This window comes from Gigantopelta aegis, chromosome 8 (assembly GCF_016097555.1).
Source record: "Gigantopelta aegis isolate Gae_Host chromosome 8, Gae_host_genome, whole genome shotgun sequence".
NCBI classification, from domain to species: domain Eukaryota; kingdom Metazoa; phylum Mollusca; class Gastropoda; order Neomphalida; family Peltospiridae; genus Gigantopelta; species Gigantopelta aegis.
The window spans coordinates 37,321,216-37,337,853 of NC_054706.1; the positions used below are offsets into that span (position 1 = coordinate 37,321,216).

General features: G+C 38.9%; 1 protein-coding gene across 2 annotated transcripts in view; it reads left to right on the plus strand.

Annotated features, from left to right (window-relative positions):
- The first annotated feature begins 777 nt into the window (after nt 1–777).
- LOC121378971 overlaps nt 778–16,638 on the plus strand; it is a 36,959-nt gene continuing 21,098 nt past the window's right edge. The window contains exon 1 of one of the 2 annotated variants that reach the window (XM_041507382.1): nt 778–892. In XM_041507382.1, coding sequence (XP_041363316.1) covers nt 787–892 — 106 coding nt within the window. In that variant the 5' untranslated portion in view covers nt 778–786. Of the gene's footprint in view, nt 903–16,638 lie in introns of both variants that reach the window. The other variant, XM_041507384.1, reaches the window with a different exon arrangement.

A 16,638-nucleotide genomic window follows, 5' to 3' on the forward strand; every position in this document is an offset into this window, starting at 1 on the left:
TCCCCATCCCCCACCTTTCCTGTCATGGACGGAGGAGCCGGCCAAGGCCGGCTCTTGTGCCCACAACAGGCGTGCGCTACAACAGTTTGTTCTGAATGTGCACGTAAAACCCTATGACATGACATGACATGTTTTCCTGTCTGTGGGATGGTGCATGTAAAAGATCCTTTGGTACTAATGGATAAATATAGCTGGTCTCCTCTCTGAGACTATATGTCAAAAGTATCAAATGTTTGACATCCAACAGCCAATGATTAATAAATCAGTGTGCTCTAGTGGTGTTGTTAAAAACTAAACTTTTTAACTCCAAGACTATGTCAAAATTACCAAATGTTTGATATCTAATAGCCAATGATTAATAAATCAATGTGCTCTAGTGGTGTCGGTAAAACAAAACAAACTTTTCTAACATACCAGTTTTTGCAATGGTTAACCGGCCTTGGTGGTGTCATGGTTAAGCCACTGGACATAAGTCTGGTAGGTACTGGGTTCGCAGCCTGGTACCGGCTCACACACACAGTGAGTTTTAACAACTCAATGGGTAGGTGTAAGACCACTACACTCTCTTCTCTCTTAGTAACCATTAACAACTAATAACTAACTAACACACTTTCTTGAACAGACAGTCCAGATAGCTGAGGTGTGTATGTGTGTGCCCAGGACAGCATGCTTGAACCTTAATTAGACATTCTGGTAAGCACGAAAAGGAAGTTAAAATGGCTTATACACCTCCCTACCCTCTGATGACAATGAACTTGCCCAGAGTAATCTCAGCATCCAGCTTGTATGGTAGAAGTATTTCCATCAATAGAGGAAGAAACACTTAGCGGTTGTGGTGCCGAGGAGTGTGGAGCTGTGTGTAATGCCAGCCGCAAGATTACTCCACAGATATGTACGTACAGGTGAGTGCTTGCTTTAATTAACTACAGTACTGTTAGGCGAAACACATGTGGAACAAGGAAGAGAAAAAAAGCCAGATTACTTTTAAAGGCCAAACAAGCAAAACAAATTAATGTTATTACCAAATTTGTTAGTTTAAAAATGAATTTCCAGTGTAAATACAACCATGGGGTTTTATAATTTGATTCTACATTGTCTAAATCATCTAAAAAAAACTGACTAGTTTGTGCAATTTGTCTTGATATTTGCTTTAACATATTTGTACACGACTACATACACACACACACACACACACACACACACACACACACACACACACACACACATATTGGTATACTTGCATAGTCAGTATTTTGGGGAGAAAGATGTATATGTGGATGATAATCTGAGGAAATTTAGGTCCTAATTTATGAGAAAACTAAAACAAAAGTGAAGAGGTGATTTTAAACTACAGTATATTTTCACACACAAACAAAAAGTTTTTAAATATTTCTGTCCCAGCCCAAAAATTAGCTAAAATCCTCCAGATGCTATGTTGAACATCATATTAAAATGTATCCTAAGGCACATGATAAATCACTTTCCCATAGACAGGACAACATATACCATGACCTTTGAAATACCAGTCATTGGACAGTTAACATTAAAAAAAATAAAAATAGTAGTAGTGTTTTCCCTAGCTTGTTTTAGCATGTTGTAGCACCATGTTTCAATAGTCTAGCACCATCTTGCCTTAATCAGCGCCATGCTGCCCTGAGATTAAACAAACCTTTTTCAGTAATTAATTCTAAAATTGCCTTTATAAAACACCCAAAAAGGTATTATTAATTAATAAAATATGCCTTTTATATCTTTTGCCATTCATTTATTAAAGCAAGCACATAAATTACATTAATGTTTATTTCAATTACTTTTTGTGTATTTTTAATGAAAATGCTGAGAATGCCCCAAAAGTGTTTGGTCTACCATGCCTTGCCAAATTCTAGGGAAATCACTAAATAGTATTGTTTGAGATTTTTGTTATCACACATCTGTATTCCATATGTGGGAGATTCATTTATAGACATCTGATTAGCTGGTCCAAAGTGATGACCTACACACCAAGCCACAGTGCCCAATGAAATGAACATTGCCAAACTGATTACTCTTTGACATATTAAGTGCACTGTGCAAGAGCAAATGCACCTAAGAATAGTTTATGAAGCGAACAATTTTGAATCTATTAAATCTTTACTCAGTGTTTTCTTATTGATATCTTATTACATTTATATTATGTACATGCATGTTTCAAATTTCAGGCAATTGTGATAACCTATTTCAAAGTTACTGTATTACTATATATAAAAAAAAGCTAGATTGTTTGCCATTTTTGCATAACATCAATTAAAAGTAAATTAATTATCTAAAAATTAAAGTTATATTTATATCTATAATATAATATGCAAGACTTTTTTAACAGTTTTCCATCATTCTGATCACTTCTCCACTTTTGATCTGCACTGCCAACCATCTTCTTTGTATTTACCTGATGCCACACTTCACAATGATCTTTTTGCACTTAAGTCTAGTCGACTACTATACACACCATGCTAAATATTGCATGCTAAGATGAAGTCCATAAATAAAACCTCAATGGATGTGGCCACCTTTGTCACTTAATATAGAAGTGGCTATATATACAGCAGCCATATATAAATAATGCCTTGGCTAATGAGGCCTGGCTATCTACATGGCAGTCGTATTTTTGTAGTGTAAGGCCACCACATTGCATCTAAACGTTCACATGTGAAGCACAGGTTATATCTAGTCTTATAAACATTTTCTTAAATCTGTAATTTTTAAGGGGCAGGACGTAGCCCAGTGGTAAAGAGCTCGTCTGATGCACGGTTGGTCTGGGATCGATCCTCATCAGCAGACCCATTTGGGCCATTTCTCATTCCAGCCAGTTCACCATGACTGGTATATCAATGGCCATGGTATGTTCTATTCTGTCTATGGGATGGTGCATGTAAAAGATCCCTTGCTGCATTAGGACAAATGTAGCCGGTTTCCTCTGATGACTACATGTTAGAGTCACCAAATGTTTAACATCTAGTAGCCAATGATTAATTAATCAATGTGCTCTAGTGGTGGTGTTTAACTGTAATTTTTTAATGTTTTTGCAATCACTCCAAAAGATTTTAAAATCTGAATATTTTTCTTTTAACTATATTTTTAATCCTTTTTTTTTTAACATACACTGAGATGAATTTCTATAGATGCCAAAATAAGTGACATCAAATAATGTTATGGTAGGTGAGAGCTTGAATTCCACAGAATACTTGTTAATTAAAAGGTTTCTTTTTATTATTATTAAATATTTATCATGTCTTGGTTACATTGCACTGAAACAAACCTAACAGCATAAAGGAAATATGCTAAAATGTAATAGTAATAATTATAAGTTTATTAAACCTGTAATGTATGTTATAATTTATCTAGTAAACATTAAATCACATGTTAAATCATCTAGCACAATAAGCATGTAGTATAAATTTAAAAAAAAGTGGATTTCCATACCATGTGTGAAAAGACATTCTCAACTGTAAGATAATGTATTTAATGATAATGGGGCCTCATTGGTGCACTGGTAGGTACTGGGTTCGCTCCTGGTACCAACTCCCACACAGAGCAAGTTTAACAGCTCCATGTGCAGGTGGGTGTAAAAGAAAGAAAGAAAGAAATGTTTTATTTAACGACGCACTCAACACATTTTATTTACGGTTATATGGCGTCAGACATATGGTTAAGGACCACACAGATTTTGAGAGGAAACCCGCTGTCGCCACTACATGGGCTACTCTTCCGATTAGCAGCAAGGGATCTTTTATTTGCGCTTCCCACAGGCAGGATAGCACAAACCATGGCCTTTGTTGAACCAGTTATGGATCACTGGTCGGTGCAAGTGGTTTACACCTACCCATTGAGCCTTGCGGAGCACTCACTCAGGGTTTGGAGTCGGTATCTGGATTAAAAAATCCCATGCCTCGACTGAGATCAGAACCCAGTACCTACCAGCCTGTAGACCGATGGCCTACCACGACGCCACCGAGGCCGGTAGGTGGGTGTAAGGTCACTATACACTAACATCTTTCTCACTAACAACCAAGGACAGCATGCTTGAACCTTAAAGGGACATAGCCTAGTTTTTAAACACTAACGCATATTTTTGACTATTATAACCCTTTTCGATAACTTAAATCATACTTTACTTAGATTTTATTGTTTAGATTATCAATTTCCGTACATTCGAAGTGTTTTTGGTCATCCTGGTGTTTTTAATATCAAAAAATGCATTTCTCAAATTTTTTAAATCGTACATGCGTCTGAGAAGTAACAGTTATGGAGTTGAGTTTTAGTCTATTTTTAGAGGGTATTTCACTATTTCAAAGTCACAGACTTATGTTTCACTCAACTGTAACTTTATCCAAATGTGTTACAGCTTTGTAGATTAACTAAACTTAGTGTTAATTTTCACAGGTTGAAACTAGAGTATGTCCCTTTAATTGGATATAAGCACAATGTTTGACATTCAATAGCTGATGTACTCTGGTGGCATCGTTAAACAAAACAAACAAACTAACAAATCATAGGTGATGTGGTAGAACAACAGAAATATGTAATTAAAAAAATTCTTATTTTTATGTATAAACCAAAGAGGGGGTGGGATTTAGCTTAGTCGGTTGAGTGCTCGCTTGCGGTGCTTGCATTGCAGGATCGAACCACCTAGATGGATCCATTCAACTGATTGGGTTTTTTCCCCGTCTGTGCAAAAGTACATATAAAAGATCCTTTGCTTCATTAAAGGGAGAGTAAACTCAAACATGAGCCTTATGTATTGGAAAGATGCATACCTGGACCACCAACACATACTGACACTTTAACAAATGAAAAACGGGTAATTTTTTTGTTAATAATTTTTTTAAATTATTCCTGCTAACTGGGGGCAGCCATTTTCTTTTGTTTTCGACGTGTCCGGTACTCTAGCTTGGGGCGAAGTGACATCAGCTCCGACCAACTCCTGAATGCACAGTATAAACAAAAGCAGTAATTTAAAACTAGGCGCTTATCTTTAATCAACCTGACTTGTAAAACAACATAAATGATGTGATAATATAATAAACTATTTATCTAAATAATTTCAAGTTGCATTAACGGAACAAAATGGGGTTATAGTATTTTTCTCTGTTAAATAATTCAAAGAAAAAATGTACACTATTAGGCCTATTGGCATGCTATGTTGGAGCAAAAACGACAACCCACGATACCAGTGATAATTTTCTTTTCTTTGAGACTATGTAATTGGTCAGTTCTGTGATTTTAGATGGGAAAGTGTACTTAATCAATAGTTTTACAGAACTCTTTACAGTAATAAACCATGTCCATTACCATTTTAGGGGCGACAGGTAATATTACTGGTATATAATTTTGTGTCGAGACAGTGGTATTCAATTGGCTCGTCTGGTTGCCTATCACATATACACCTGCCAATCAGGAGTCACAGGTAGAGGCAACAGAATAGACCAATTAACTAAGAAAACACTCTGTGTATCATTTCAGTATGTAGGTTAATGCATGGACAAAACATGGTACAATTATTTTGACTTGTTGTTTGTTGACTTTTGATATTGGTAGTTTATTTTGTATTGAAAAATAATATATACTTATTGCTGGCTTACTGGGATGGATATTATTACAGAACATTGCTATGCATCTGCAAAAATCAGGTACGCTTGTTTCTTCAGTTCTAAGACTAATTCCTGACATGACATGTTAAGTATTACATAACCACCAGCTTGCCAGAGGGCGTATTCACTGGGATGGTACAAAATGGCTGCGCCATATAAGATTATATTTGTTGATATTAAGCAATAATGTGCATTATATATTGATGAATATGCATACCAGTCCAAAAGCCTTGCTTAAGCATTCCTTTAAGAAAAATTTAGCGGGTTTCCTCTGATGACTATGAGTCAGAAATACAAAATGTTTGACATGCAATAACTGATTATTAATAAATCAGCGTGCTCTAGTGGTGTAGTTAAACAAGACAAACAAACGAACCAAAGAGAAAGTAATTTAACCCAATATTTGTGGTTCACCCTAATTCAGTGCAAATGAAGAATTTAACATTTGACATTCCGAGAACGACTGAGAGACAAAACTCTATTGAAATTCCAAAGACGTCTCGCAACTGATTGCAAATTCTGAAGATGTAATAAACCTCTGTGGACAAAAACCATTACTTGTTAGACTTTAAGTGTTAGCGTTGTCACACCAATTAACTCTTGAAGAGCTTTATGCGAAAACAGATAAATGACAGTCTTCGATTATTGACGACAACTGTTTACGGAGTAGTCGGAGTAACTTACTCACTAACAATGTAGCCGAGACTCTAATTCAGTTTTCTCATTTCATATCAAGCAACAACTTCATACCTCACAATGCCAATGTAATTACTGGTAGAGGCAAAACATCAGTTGATGAAGTGAAAATGTTCCAGTAAACAAAACATGTGGGAGTGCTGAAGGAAAGAAATGTTTGAAAAGAAAGAAAGAAATCATTAATGCTTTATTGAATAATACACTAAACTGATTTTAATTACAGTTACAGATATAATAAACATAGCGCAAACACACATCAGTCTTGGTTCATAGTTAAAGTTCGTTTTGGTTAACGACACCACTAGAGCACATTGATTTATTAATCATCGGCTGTTGGATGTCAAACATTTGGTAATTTGGACATATAGTCTTAGAGAAGAAACCCACTATATTTTTCCATTAGTAGCATCGGCTATTAGATGTCAAACATTTGGTAATTTTTACATATAGTTTTAGAGAGGAAACCCACTACATTTTTCCATTAGTAACAAGTTATCTTTTATATGCACCATCCCATAGACAGGATAGCACATATCATGGTCTTTGGTATACCAGCCGTGGTGCACTGGCTGGAACAAGAAATAGCCCAATGGGCCCACTGATGGGGATCGATCCCACACCGACTACGCATCGAGCAAGCGCCTTACAACTGAGCTAATTCCCACCTGTCTGGATCAAAGTTTGGAGAATTCTTTCACTGACCGGCCTCGGTGGCGTTGTGGTTAGGCCATCAATCAACAGGCTGGTAGGTACTGGGTTCAGATCCCAGTCGAGGCATGGGATTTTTAATCCAGATACCGACTCCAAACCCTGAGTGAGTGCTCTCAAAATCTGTGAGGTCCTTAACCATATGTCTGATGCCATATAACCATAAATAAAATGTGTTGAGTGCATCGTTAAATGAAACATTTCTTTCTTTCTTTCACTGAAGTCAGCATTAGTGATATATGTGACTGAAACTGTTACACACCCTGTGTCAATCAACATACATGTATATAGCATGGATACAAATACTACAACCCTTAAAGTAAATCACCGGCCTCGGTGGTGTAATGCTGAATCCATTGGACATAAGGCTGGTAGGTACTGAGTTCGTATCACAGTACCAGCTCCCACTCACAGCAAGTTTAACGACTCCATGGGTAGGTGTAACCACTAACTCACTGTCCTGGATAGACAGCCCAGATAGCTGAGGTTTGTTCCCATAACAGTGTGCTTGAACCTTAATTGGACATAAGGCTGGTAGGTACTGAGTTCATGTCACAGTACCAGCTCCCACTCAGAGCAAGTTTAACGACTCCATGGGTAGGTGTAACCACTAACTCACTTTCCTGGATAAACAGCCCAGATAGCTGAGGTTTGTTCCCACAACAGTGTGCTTGAACCTTAATTGGACATAAGCATAAAATAACTCTGAAGGTTTATTTTGTTTAACAACACCACTAGTGCACATTGATTTATTAATCATTGGCTATTGGATGTCAAATATTTGCTAACTTACTGCCATGGATAGACAGCCCAGATAGCTGAGGTTTGTTTCCATAACAGTGTGCTTGAACCTTAATTGGATATAAGCATGAAATAACTCTGAAGGTTTGTTTTGTTTAACAACACCACTAGAGCACATTGATTTATTAATCATTGGCTACTGGATGTCAAAAATGTGCTAACTTACTGTCATGGATAGACAACCCAGACAGCTGAGGCTTGTTCCCATAACAGCATGCTTGAACCTTAATTGGGTATAAGCATGAAAATAACTACGAATGAAATGTAATAAAAGTAAATCAGTAAAAATTAAGGAGGTGGCAGTTTTGAGCTGCTAGATGTAACTTAATTGAATCTTCTTTGACTACCGATAGCCTGGTTCTGCACAAATATTGTCATTCTAACTCACACATGTTTCAAGCACAACAGAAGCTGGTAAACTGATACTATTTCAAATTATATTACAGGCATTTACTGGCCAGATGAAACATTTTATGACAAGTCCTGTCACATATCTTATTTAATGTGGTATTCAAAGATGCAGTTTCAAAGTTTAATGGTGATTATTCTCAATTTTACTGTTATATAAAGTTCTTCTAGCATTCTTTGTGTACCAGGGGCGAGTTGTAGCCCAGTGGTAAAGCACTCGCTCGATGCGCAGTCGGGATCGATCCCTGTCAAGTTCACATCTTTTAATATTCTACTATGCAGTAGTTTAGTGATGTACTAAATATGCAATACATTTCCTTTACATAATTCACATAAATTATGAATTGGATCCACTCTCATCATGTTAAATAGTTTCTATCTTTACTTTAGCTACGTCCATCTTATAGTCCTCAATGTCATTATTATGTTATCAAGAAGAAGGCTTAGATATGATCGGGACCTAGCCCAGTGGGAAAATGCTCACTTGATGCATGATCGGTCTAGGATCAGTCCTCGTTGGTGGGCCTATTGGACTATTTCGTGCTCTAGCCAGTACACCACGAATGGTATATCAAAGGCTGTGGTATGTGCTATCCTGTCTGTGGGATGGTGCATATAAAAGATCCCTTGCTACTTATGAAAAAATGTAGTGGGTTTCATCTCTATGACTGTCAAAATGACCATATGTTTGACATCCAATAGCCGATGATTAATAAATCAATGTGCTCTAGTGGTGTCATTAAACAAAGCAAATTTTTTTTTAAGGCTTAGAAACGTTTGGTAAATAAGGCTTAAAAGTTTGTGAGGTGAACAGAAGCATGAGTGCAGCCAACAGACGGATAAACATATGGCTGTGTCATCAATTCATCAACATATCATAAGCCAGGCCAGCCATGGCGTCACTAAGCAGTCTGCCAGGCACCATAGAAAAGTAGGAAGTGTGCTGCTGTTGCATTTTTCTTAATAAAAAAATTTCTGGGGAAGTGTTCATCAAGTACAATCAGGGCAGATGTAAGATGTTGGTGCAACCACACCACTGAAGTAATGAGAAACATTTGAAACCATGTGCACCATTTTCACTTACCATCTGTAACACTCCTATAATGTGCATGCATGATGTAAACTTAAAACTTATTAAGGATTAGATGTTATTTCCTTTACGTTTATCGGGGTATGAACAAAAAAAAAAAAATCTGCAAACTGTGTGAATCAGTGAAGCCATTCTCACATAAGTTTGCAGATGATTTTTTTTTTCATACCCAGATGAACGTAAAAGAAATGGTAGACAATACTTATAATTAAATTTGAATTATACTTGCTAATAATAACACTAAAAGTGCATACTTTATTTTGAATTATTTTTGGTCCATAAATAATAACGCTCAATAAGATCATTTGCCCATATAAAATGATGTCATGATATGATGTTCCCTGACAATGTAATTTTTACGTTCATCAAGAAATTAACAAACTCCCATTACTACATCTGGATGATGTTATGTTTTAATGAATGTAACGGAAATTTAATTATAAAGTAACACATCTTGGCATCTTGATGATATGGTAGAAAGAAATCTAGATCTAACTTTACAAAAAAAAAGTAAAAAAAGTAAAAAAAAAAGTAAAAAAAGTAAAAAAAAAAAAAAAATTCTCTAAAAACTATCTTTAAAAAGCACACTGTGTACAACTTCATGATTTGCAGAGATGGAATCCATTCCCCAATACAAAATGTCTCCGACAGTTCTAAGTGTTAAATGTAAGGACGCTGCCATGGCTGTGAGCGTAATTGATGTGGATTGATAGCATGAGATGGTCATAAACCAGATGCTGTATATCAGCATGAATCTACGACTGGTGTATCAAAGACCATGCTGTCCTGTCTGTGGAATGGTGCATATAAAAGATCCCTTGCTAGTAATGGAAAAAAAATGTAGTGGGTGTCCTCTCTAAGACTGTCAAAATTACCAAATGTTTGACATCCAACAGCCGATGATTAGTAAATCAGTGTGTTCTAGTGGTAGGGTTAGACTAAGTGAGATGCCGGGTTAATATATGAAACAAAAAAAATTGATATGGTAACTCATCATTACCATGAACCCATTGGATTATGGTTATGTTTCATTCATTGGCTCTGACCAGCCTCGGTGGCGTCGTGGTAGGCCATCGGTCTACAGGCTGGTAGGTACTGGGTTCGGATCCCAGTCGAGGCATGGGATTTTTAATCCAGATACCGACTCCAAACCCTGAGTGAGTGTTCTGCAAGGCTCAATGGGTAGGTGTAAACCACTTGCACTGACCAGTGATCCATAACTGGTTCAACAAAGGCCATGGTTTGTGCTGTCCTGCCTGTGGGAAGTGCAAATAAAAGATCCCTTGCTGCTAATCGGAAGAGTAGCCCATGTAGTGGCGACAGCGGGTTTCCTCTCAAAATCTGTGTGGTCCTTAACCATATGTCTGATGCCATATAACCATAAATAAAATGTGTTGAGTGCATCGTTAAATAAAATATTTCTTTCTTTCATTGGTTCTGCTGCATGTATGCAGTGTCATCAAACATTCTCAATTTTCTTAATAACTGTAGAAAATTAATTATTATTAATATGAACAGAGGTTTAACTGCATTGCCTAGCTGACCACTAAACAGCAATGTAGATTCCTATTTGTCTGTGTGGGTGAGAGTTAGCTCAGTTGGTTGAGCGCTCGCTTGAGGTGCTTATGTTGCAGGATTGAACCACTTCTGTGGATGCATTCAACTGATTGGGTTTTTCTCATTCCAACCAGTGCACCACAACTGGTCAAAGGCCGTAGTATGTGCTTTCATATCTGTGGGAAAGTGCATATGCTTCATTAGGTCCTGGCTCCCACCCAGAGCATATTTTAACGATTCAGTGGGTAAAGCCACTACACCCTCTTCTCTCTCACTAACAATTAACAACTAACCCACTGTCCTGGACAGACAGCCCAGATAGCCAACATTATTAAGTTTTTATATTTAAAATTAATTTAATAAATAACCAAAGCATTTTTGTTTTATACTGATAAACTTCATGGGCAAAATTTGCAAAGCCTGTTTATGTCTTACACGTGTGTAACTACACAAATTTGACATCTGCTTGTATTGGGTGAGGTTTTTTTTTACTAATGTTGTAAAATAGATAGGTTTGGAGGTAACAGGATGTGTGTTCTTTCAGCTTGTGTGATTTTAAGGTCATGCAGCCCATGTGACATCCCTCCCTCACCACAAGTATTCTTGAGAATTTTGTTTTGACATCCGTTTAAAAATTCAAGCATGCAAACCTGGCTAACACTCAGCTCATTTTCAGCCATGCAGAATTCAGTATTCATGAAGGATGGTCCAGTGATAAAGTGCTTGCTTGATGCGTGGTCGGTTTGAGATTAATCCCCGTCGGTGGACCCATTAGGCTTTTTTCTCATTCCAGCCAGTACACCACGACTGGTATATTAAATAATATGTGCTATCCTGTCTGTGGGATGGTGCATATAAAAGATCCCTTGCTACTAATGGGGAAAACAAATGCCTGCTACCGGCCTCAGTCGGGCTACTAATGCTCCCTTGCACTTGCCAGCATAGGCAGTCCCCTCTCCCACCCACCCCTACCCTTTTTCTGTCCTGAACGGAGGAGCCGACCAAGGCCAGCACCTGTGCCCATGACAGGCATGCACTACAACAGCTTGTTCTGAATGTGCACATAAAACCTTATGACCTGACCTGACCTAATGGAAAAATGTAGCAGGTTTCCTCTCTAAGACTATATTTCTAATTACCAAATGTTTGACATCCAATAGCTGGGAGCGAGACGTAGCCCAGTGGTAAAGTGCTCGCTTGATGTGTGGTTGGTTTGGGATCGATCCTCATCAGTGGGCCCATTGAGCTATTTCTCGCTCCAACCAGTGTTCCACGACTGGTACATCAAAGGCTGTGGTATGTGCTATCCTGTCTATGGGATGGTGCATATAAAAGATCCCTTGCTGCTAATAGAAAAGAGTAGCCCATGAAGTGGTGACAGCGGGTTTCTTCCCTCAATATCTGTGTAGTCCTTAACCATATGTCCGACGCCATATAACTGTAAATGAAATGTGTTGAGTGCATTGTTAAATAAAACATTTCCTTCCTTCCAATAGCTGATGATTAATTAATCAATGTCTCTAGTGGTATCATTAAACAAAACAAACCAACCATGCAGGACAATAACTACATGTACTTCAGAAAATTAAATCAACATAGAATGACATATATGTATTGCACTATGTATCAGTGACAAGGTCATAAATACATCCCACAATAAGGCTTTCACTGGGGTTGGGTTGCTCACTGTAATTTCCATAAAACATGGATTAACACTTTAAATGAAGTTAAAGCAAATGAATCACCTTCACACTGATTAAATTTTAATATGTTTGACCGCCATATAATTAGGTATTATTACCCCAGCGGTCACTCATAACAGGGAAAATATTTTCCATATTTTCTCAGTGAGAAATATTCTGCATTGGTTTAACGAACAATACTATTGGACAATTTGATGCTTACAAACCAATGACTTTATCAGTACTAAATATGACGTCATTACGATTTGACAAACCCAAAATGACGTCATGTAGTTTGAAGAGTTTGCGTTTACGGGTCTCTGTTTTTGGTGTTAAAATAATAACAAAATGTAATTTTAATGCAATTCATTATAGATTTTGAAGCAGAATAAAAAGAACTTGTGTGTTTTTTTAATTATCTATGAACTTGATTAAATTACAACATTATAGTAATTCTCAGAACAGTGCATATTTAGTGGTTTACATCATTTCTATACAGGTTGGCCTTCGTGCATGTGCATGGAAAATAAAGGTTTTTAGAAAAAAAAATAGCTGAGGTAATAAATAGAATAACAAACTCGGTTCCAGTTATTATCAAATTCATGTCCCTCGTGAAATAATTTTCATTTGTCACTCACTAAAGCTCGTGACAACTGAAAATTATTTCACTCGGGACATAAATTTGATAATAACTGGTAACTCGTTTATTATCCTCTGTTTATTACATTAGTGTTCACTTAATTTGTAAGGAACTGTCATTGTTGCAGGAAATAGCAAACATAGTAATCCTCCCTCTCTCCCCTCTCTGCTTTCTCTCTCTCGCTGTCTCTCTCTGTTCCCTCTCTGCTCCTCCTCTCTCTGCTTTCTCTCTCTCGCTGTCTCTCTCTGTTCCCTCTCTGCTCCTCCTCTCTCTACTCTCTCTCTCTCTCTGCTCTCTCTCTCTCTGCTCTCTCTCTCTCTCTCTCTCTCTCTCTCTCTCTCTCTCTGCTCCTCCTCTCTCTGCTCCTCCTCTCTCTGCTCCTCTCTCTCTCTCTCTCTCTCTCTCTCTCTCTCTCTCTCTCTCTCTCTCTCTCTCTCTCTCTCTCTCTCTCTCTCTCTCTCTCTCTCTCTCTCTCTCTCTCTCTCTCTCTCTCTCTCTGACCTTTCTTTCTTTTTCTTTCTCCCTTATTTTTCTTCCTCTCTCTCTCACCCACTTCTTTTCATTCAATAATTCAACAATAGCGGCAATGCTGTTTTCATGAATGCCATATTTTTTAAAACTCAAACAATAAAAATACCATCAGGATGTGAGTACTACAAATGATGACTTAATGTCTAGTCAAATCATCGTCTTGTTTTTGAATGTGCTCATAGACCATAAATCAAGGATAGAGAGCACGAAGAACAACAAACCACTGATGGACATTTGATTTGAGAACAACTTCGTCTTTACGACAGTCATGTTCCCAGAACTTACAACTGAATAGTGATCAATAACACACCGTGAAGGAAAGACTGGGTCAATAAACTGATTCATGAAATACTGTGTCAATTGTTTGTAGATTATAACTTAGCATCACCAACATGCAATCATAATGGTCATTACAGATGCAAATACCAAAAGTTGTTAGTAGACCAATACACCAAGGTTATTTAGAAGAACAAGACACCAGAGTGGTTACAATAGACCAATACACCAAGGTTATTTAGAAGAACAAGACACCAGAGTGGTTACAGTAGACCAATACACCAAGGTTATTTAGAAGAACAAGACACCAGAGTGGTTACAGTAGACCAATACACCAAGGTTATTTAGAAGAACAAGACACCAGAGTGGTTACAGTAGACCAATACACCAAGGTTATTTAGAAGAACAAGACACCAGAGTGGTTACAGTAGACCAATACACCAAGGTTATTTAGAAGAACAAGACACCAGAGTGGTTACAGTAGACCAATACACCAAGGTTATTTAGAAGAACAATACACTGAAGTGGCTACTTAATTAACAGGCTAATACACTAAAGTAGTTACTTAGTAGACCAAGACACCAAAGTAGTTACTTAGTAGACTAATACACCAAAAGTGGTTACTTAGTAGAACAATACACCAGAGTGGCTACAGTAGACCAATACACCAGAGTGGTTACAGTAGAACAATACACCAGAGTGGTTACATTAGACCAAGACGCCAGAGTGGTTACAGTAGACCAAGACGCCAGAGTGGTTACAGTAGAATAACACACCAGAGTGGTTACAGCAGAATAACACACCAGAGTGGCTACAGTAGACCAAGACGCCAGAGTGGCTACAGTAGACCAAGACGCCAGAGTGGCTACAGTAGACGAAGACGCCAGAGTGGTTACAGTAGACCAAGACGCCAGAGTGGCTACAGTAGACCAAGACGCCAGAGTGGTTACAGTAGAATAACACACCAGAGTGGTTACAGCAGAATAACACACCAGAGTGGCTACAGTAGACCAAGACGCCAGAGTGGCTACAGTAGACCAAGACGTCAGAGTGGCTACAGTAGACCAAGACGCCAGAGTGGCTACAGTAGACCAAGACGCCAGAGTGGTTACAGTAGACCAAGACGCCAGAGTGGCTACAGTAGACCAAGACGCCAGAGTGGCTACAGTAGACCAAGACGCCAGAGTGGCTACAGTAGACCAAGACACCAGAGTGGCTACAGTAGACCAAGACACCAGAGTGGCTACAGTAGACCAAGACGTCAGAGTGGTTACAGTAGACCAAGACACCAGAGTGGTTACAGTAGACCAAGACGCCAGAGTGGTTACAGTAGAATAACACACCAGAGTGGTTACAGCAGAATAACACACCAGAGTGGCTACAGTAGACCAAGACGCCAGAGTGGCTACAGTAGACCAAGACGTCAGAGTGGCTACAGTAGACCAAGACGCCAGAGTGGTTACAGTAGACCAAGACGCCAGAGTGGTTACAGTAGAATAACACACCAGAGTGGTTACAGCAGAATAACACACCAGAGTGGCTACAGTAGACCAAGACGCCAGAGTGGCTACAGTAGACCAAGACGCCAGAGTGGCTACAGTAGACCAAGACGCCAGAGTGGCTACAGTAGACCAAGATGCCAGAGTGGCTACAGTAGACCAAGACGCCAGAGTGGTTACAGTAGACCAAGACGCCAGAGTGGTTACAGTAGACCAAGACGCCAGAGTGGTTACAGTAGACCAAGACGCCAGAGTGGCTACAGTAGACCAAGACGCCAGAGTGGCTACAGTAGACCAAGACGCCAGAGTGGCTACAGTAGACCAAGACACCAGAGTGGCTACAGTAGACCAAGACACCAGAGTGTTACAGTAGACCAAGACACCAGAGTGGCTACAGTAGACCAAGACACCAGAGTGGCTACAGTAGACCAAGACGCCAGAGTGGTTACAGTAGACCAAGACGCCAGAGTGGTTACAGTAGACCAAGACGCCAGAGTGGTTACAGTAGAATAACACACCAGAGTGGCTACAGTAGACCAAGACGCCAGAGTGGTTACAGTAGAATAACACACCAGAGTGGCTACAGTAGACCAAGACACCAGAGTGGCTACAGTAGACCAAGACACCAGAGTGGCTACAGTAGACCAAGACACCAGAGTGGCTACAGTAGACCAAGACACCAGAGTGGCTACAGTAGACCAAGACGCCAGAGTGGTTACAGTAGACCAAGACGCCAGAGTGGTTACAGTAGACCAAGACGCCAGAGTGGCTACAGTAGACCAAGACGTCAGAGTGGTTACAGTAGACCAAGACACCAGAGTGGTTACAGTAGACCAAGACGCCAGAGTGGTTACAGTAGACCAAGACGCCAGAGTGGCTACAGTAGACCAAGACGTCAGAGTGGCTACAGTAGACCAAGACACCAGAGTGGTTACAGTAGACCAAGACGCCAGAGTGGTTACAGTAGACCAAGACGCCAGAGTGGTTACAGTAGACCAAGACGCCAGAGTGGTTACAGTAGAATAACACACCAGAGTGGCTACAGTAAACCAAGACGCCAGAGTGGTTACAGTAGAATAACACACCAGAGTGGCTACAGTAGACCAAGACACCAGAGTGGCTA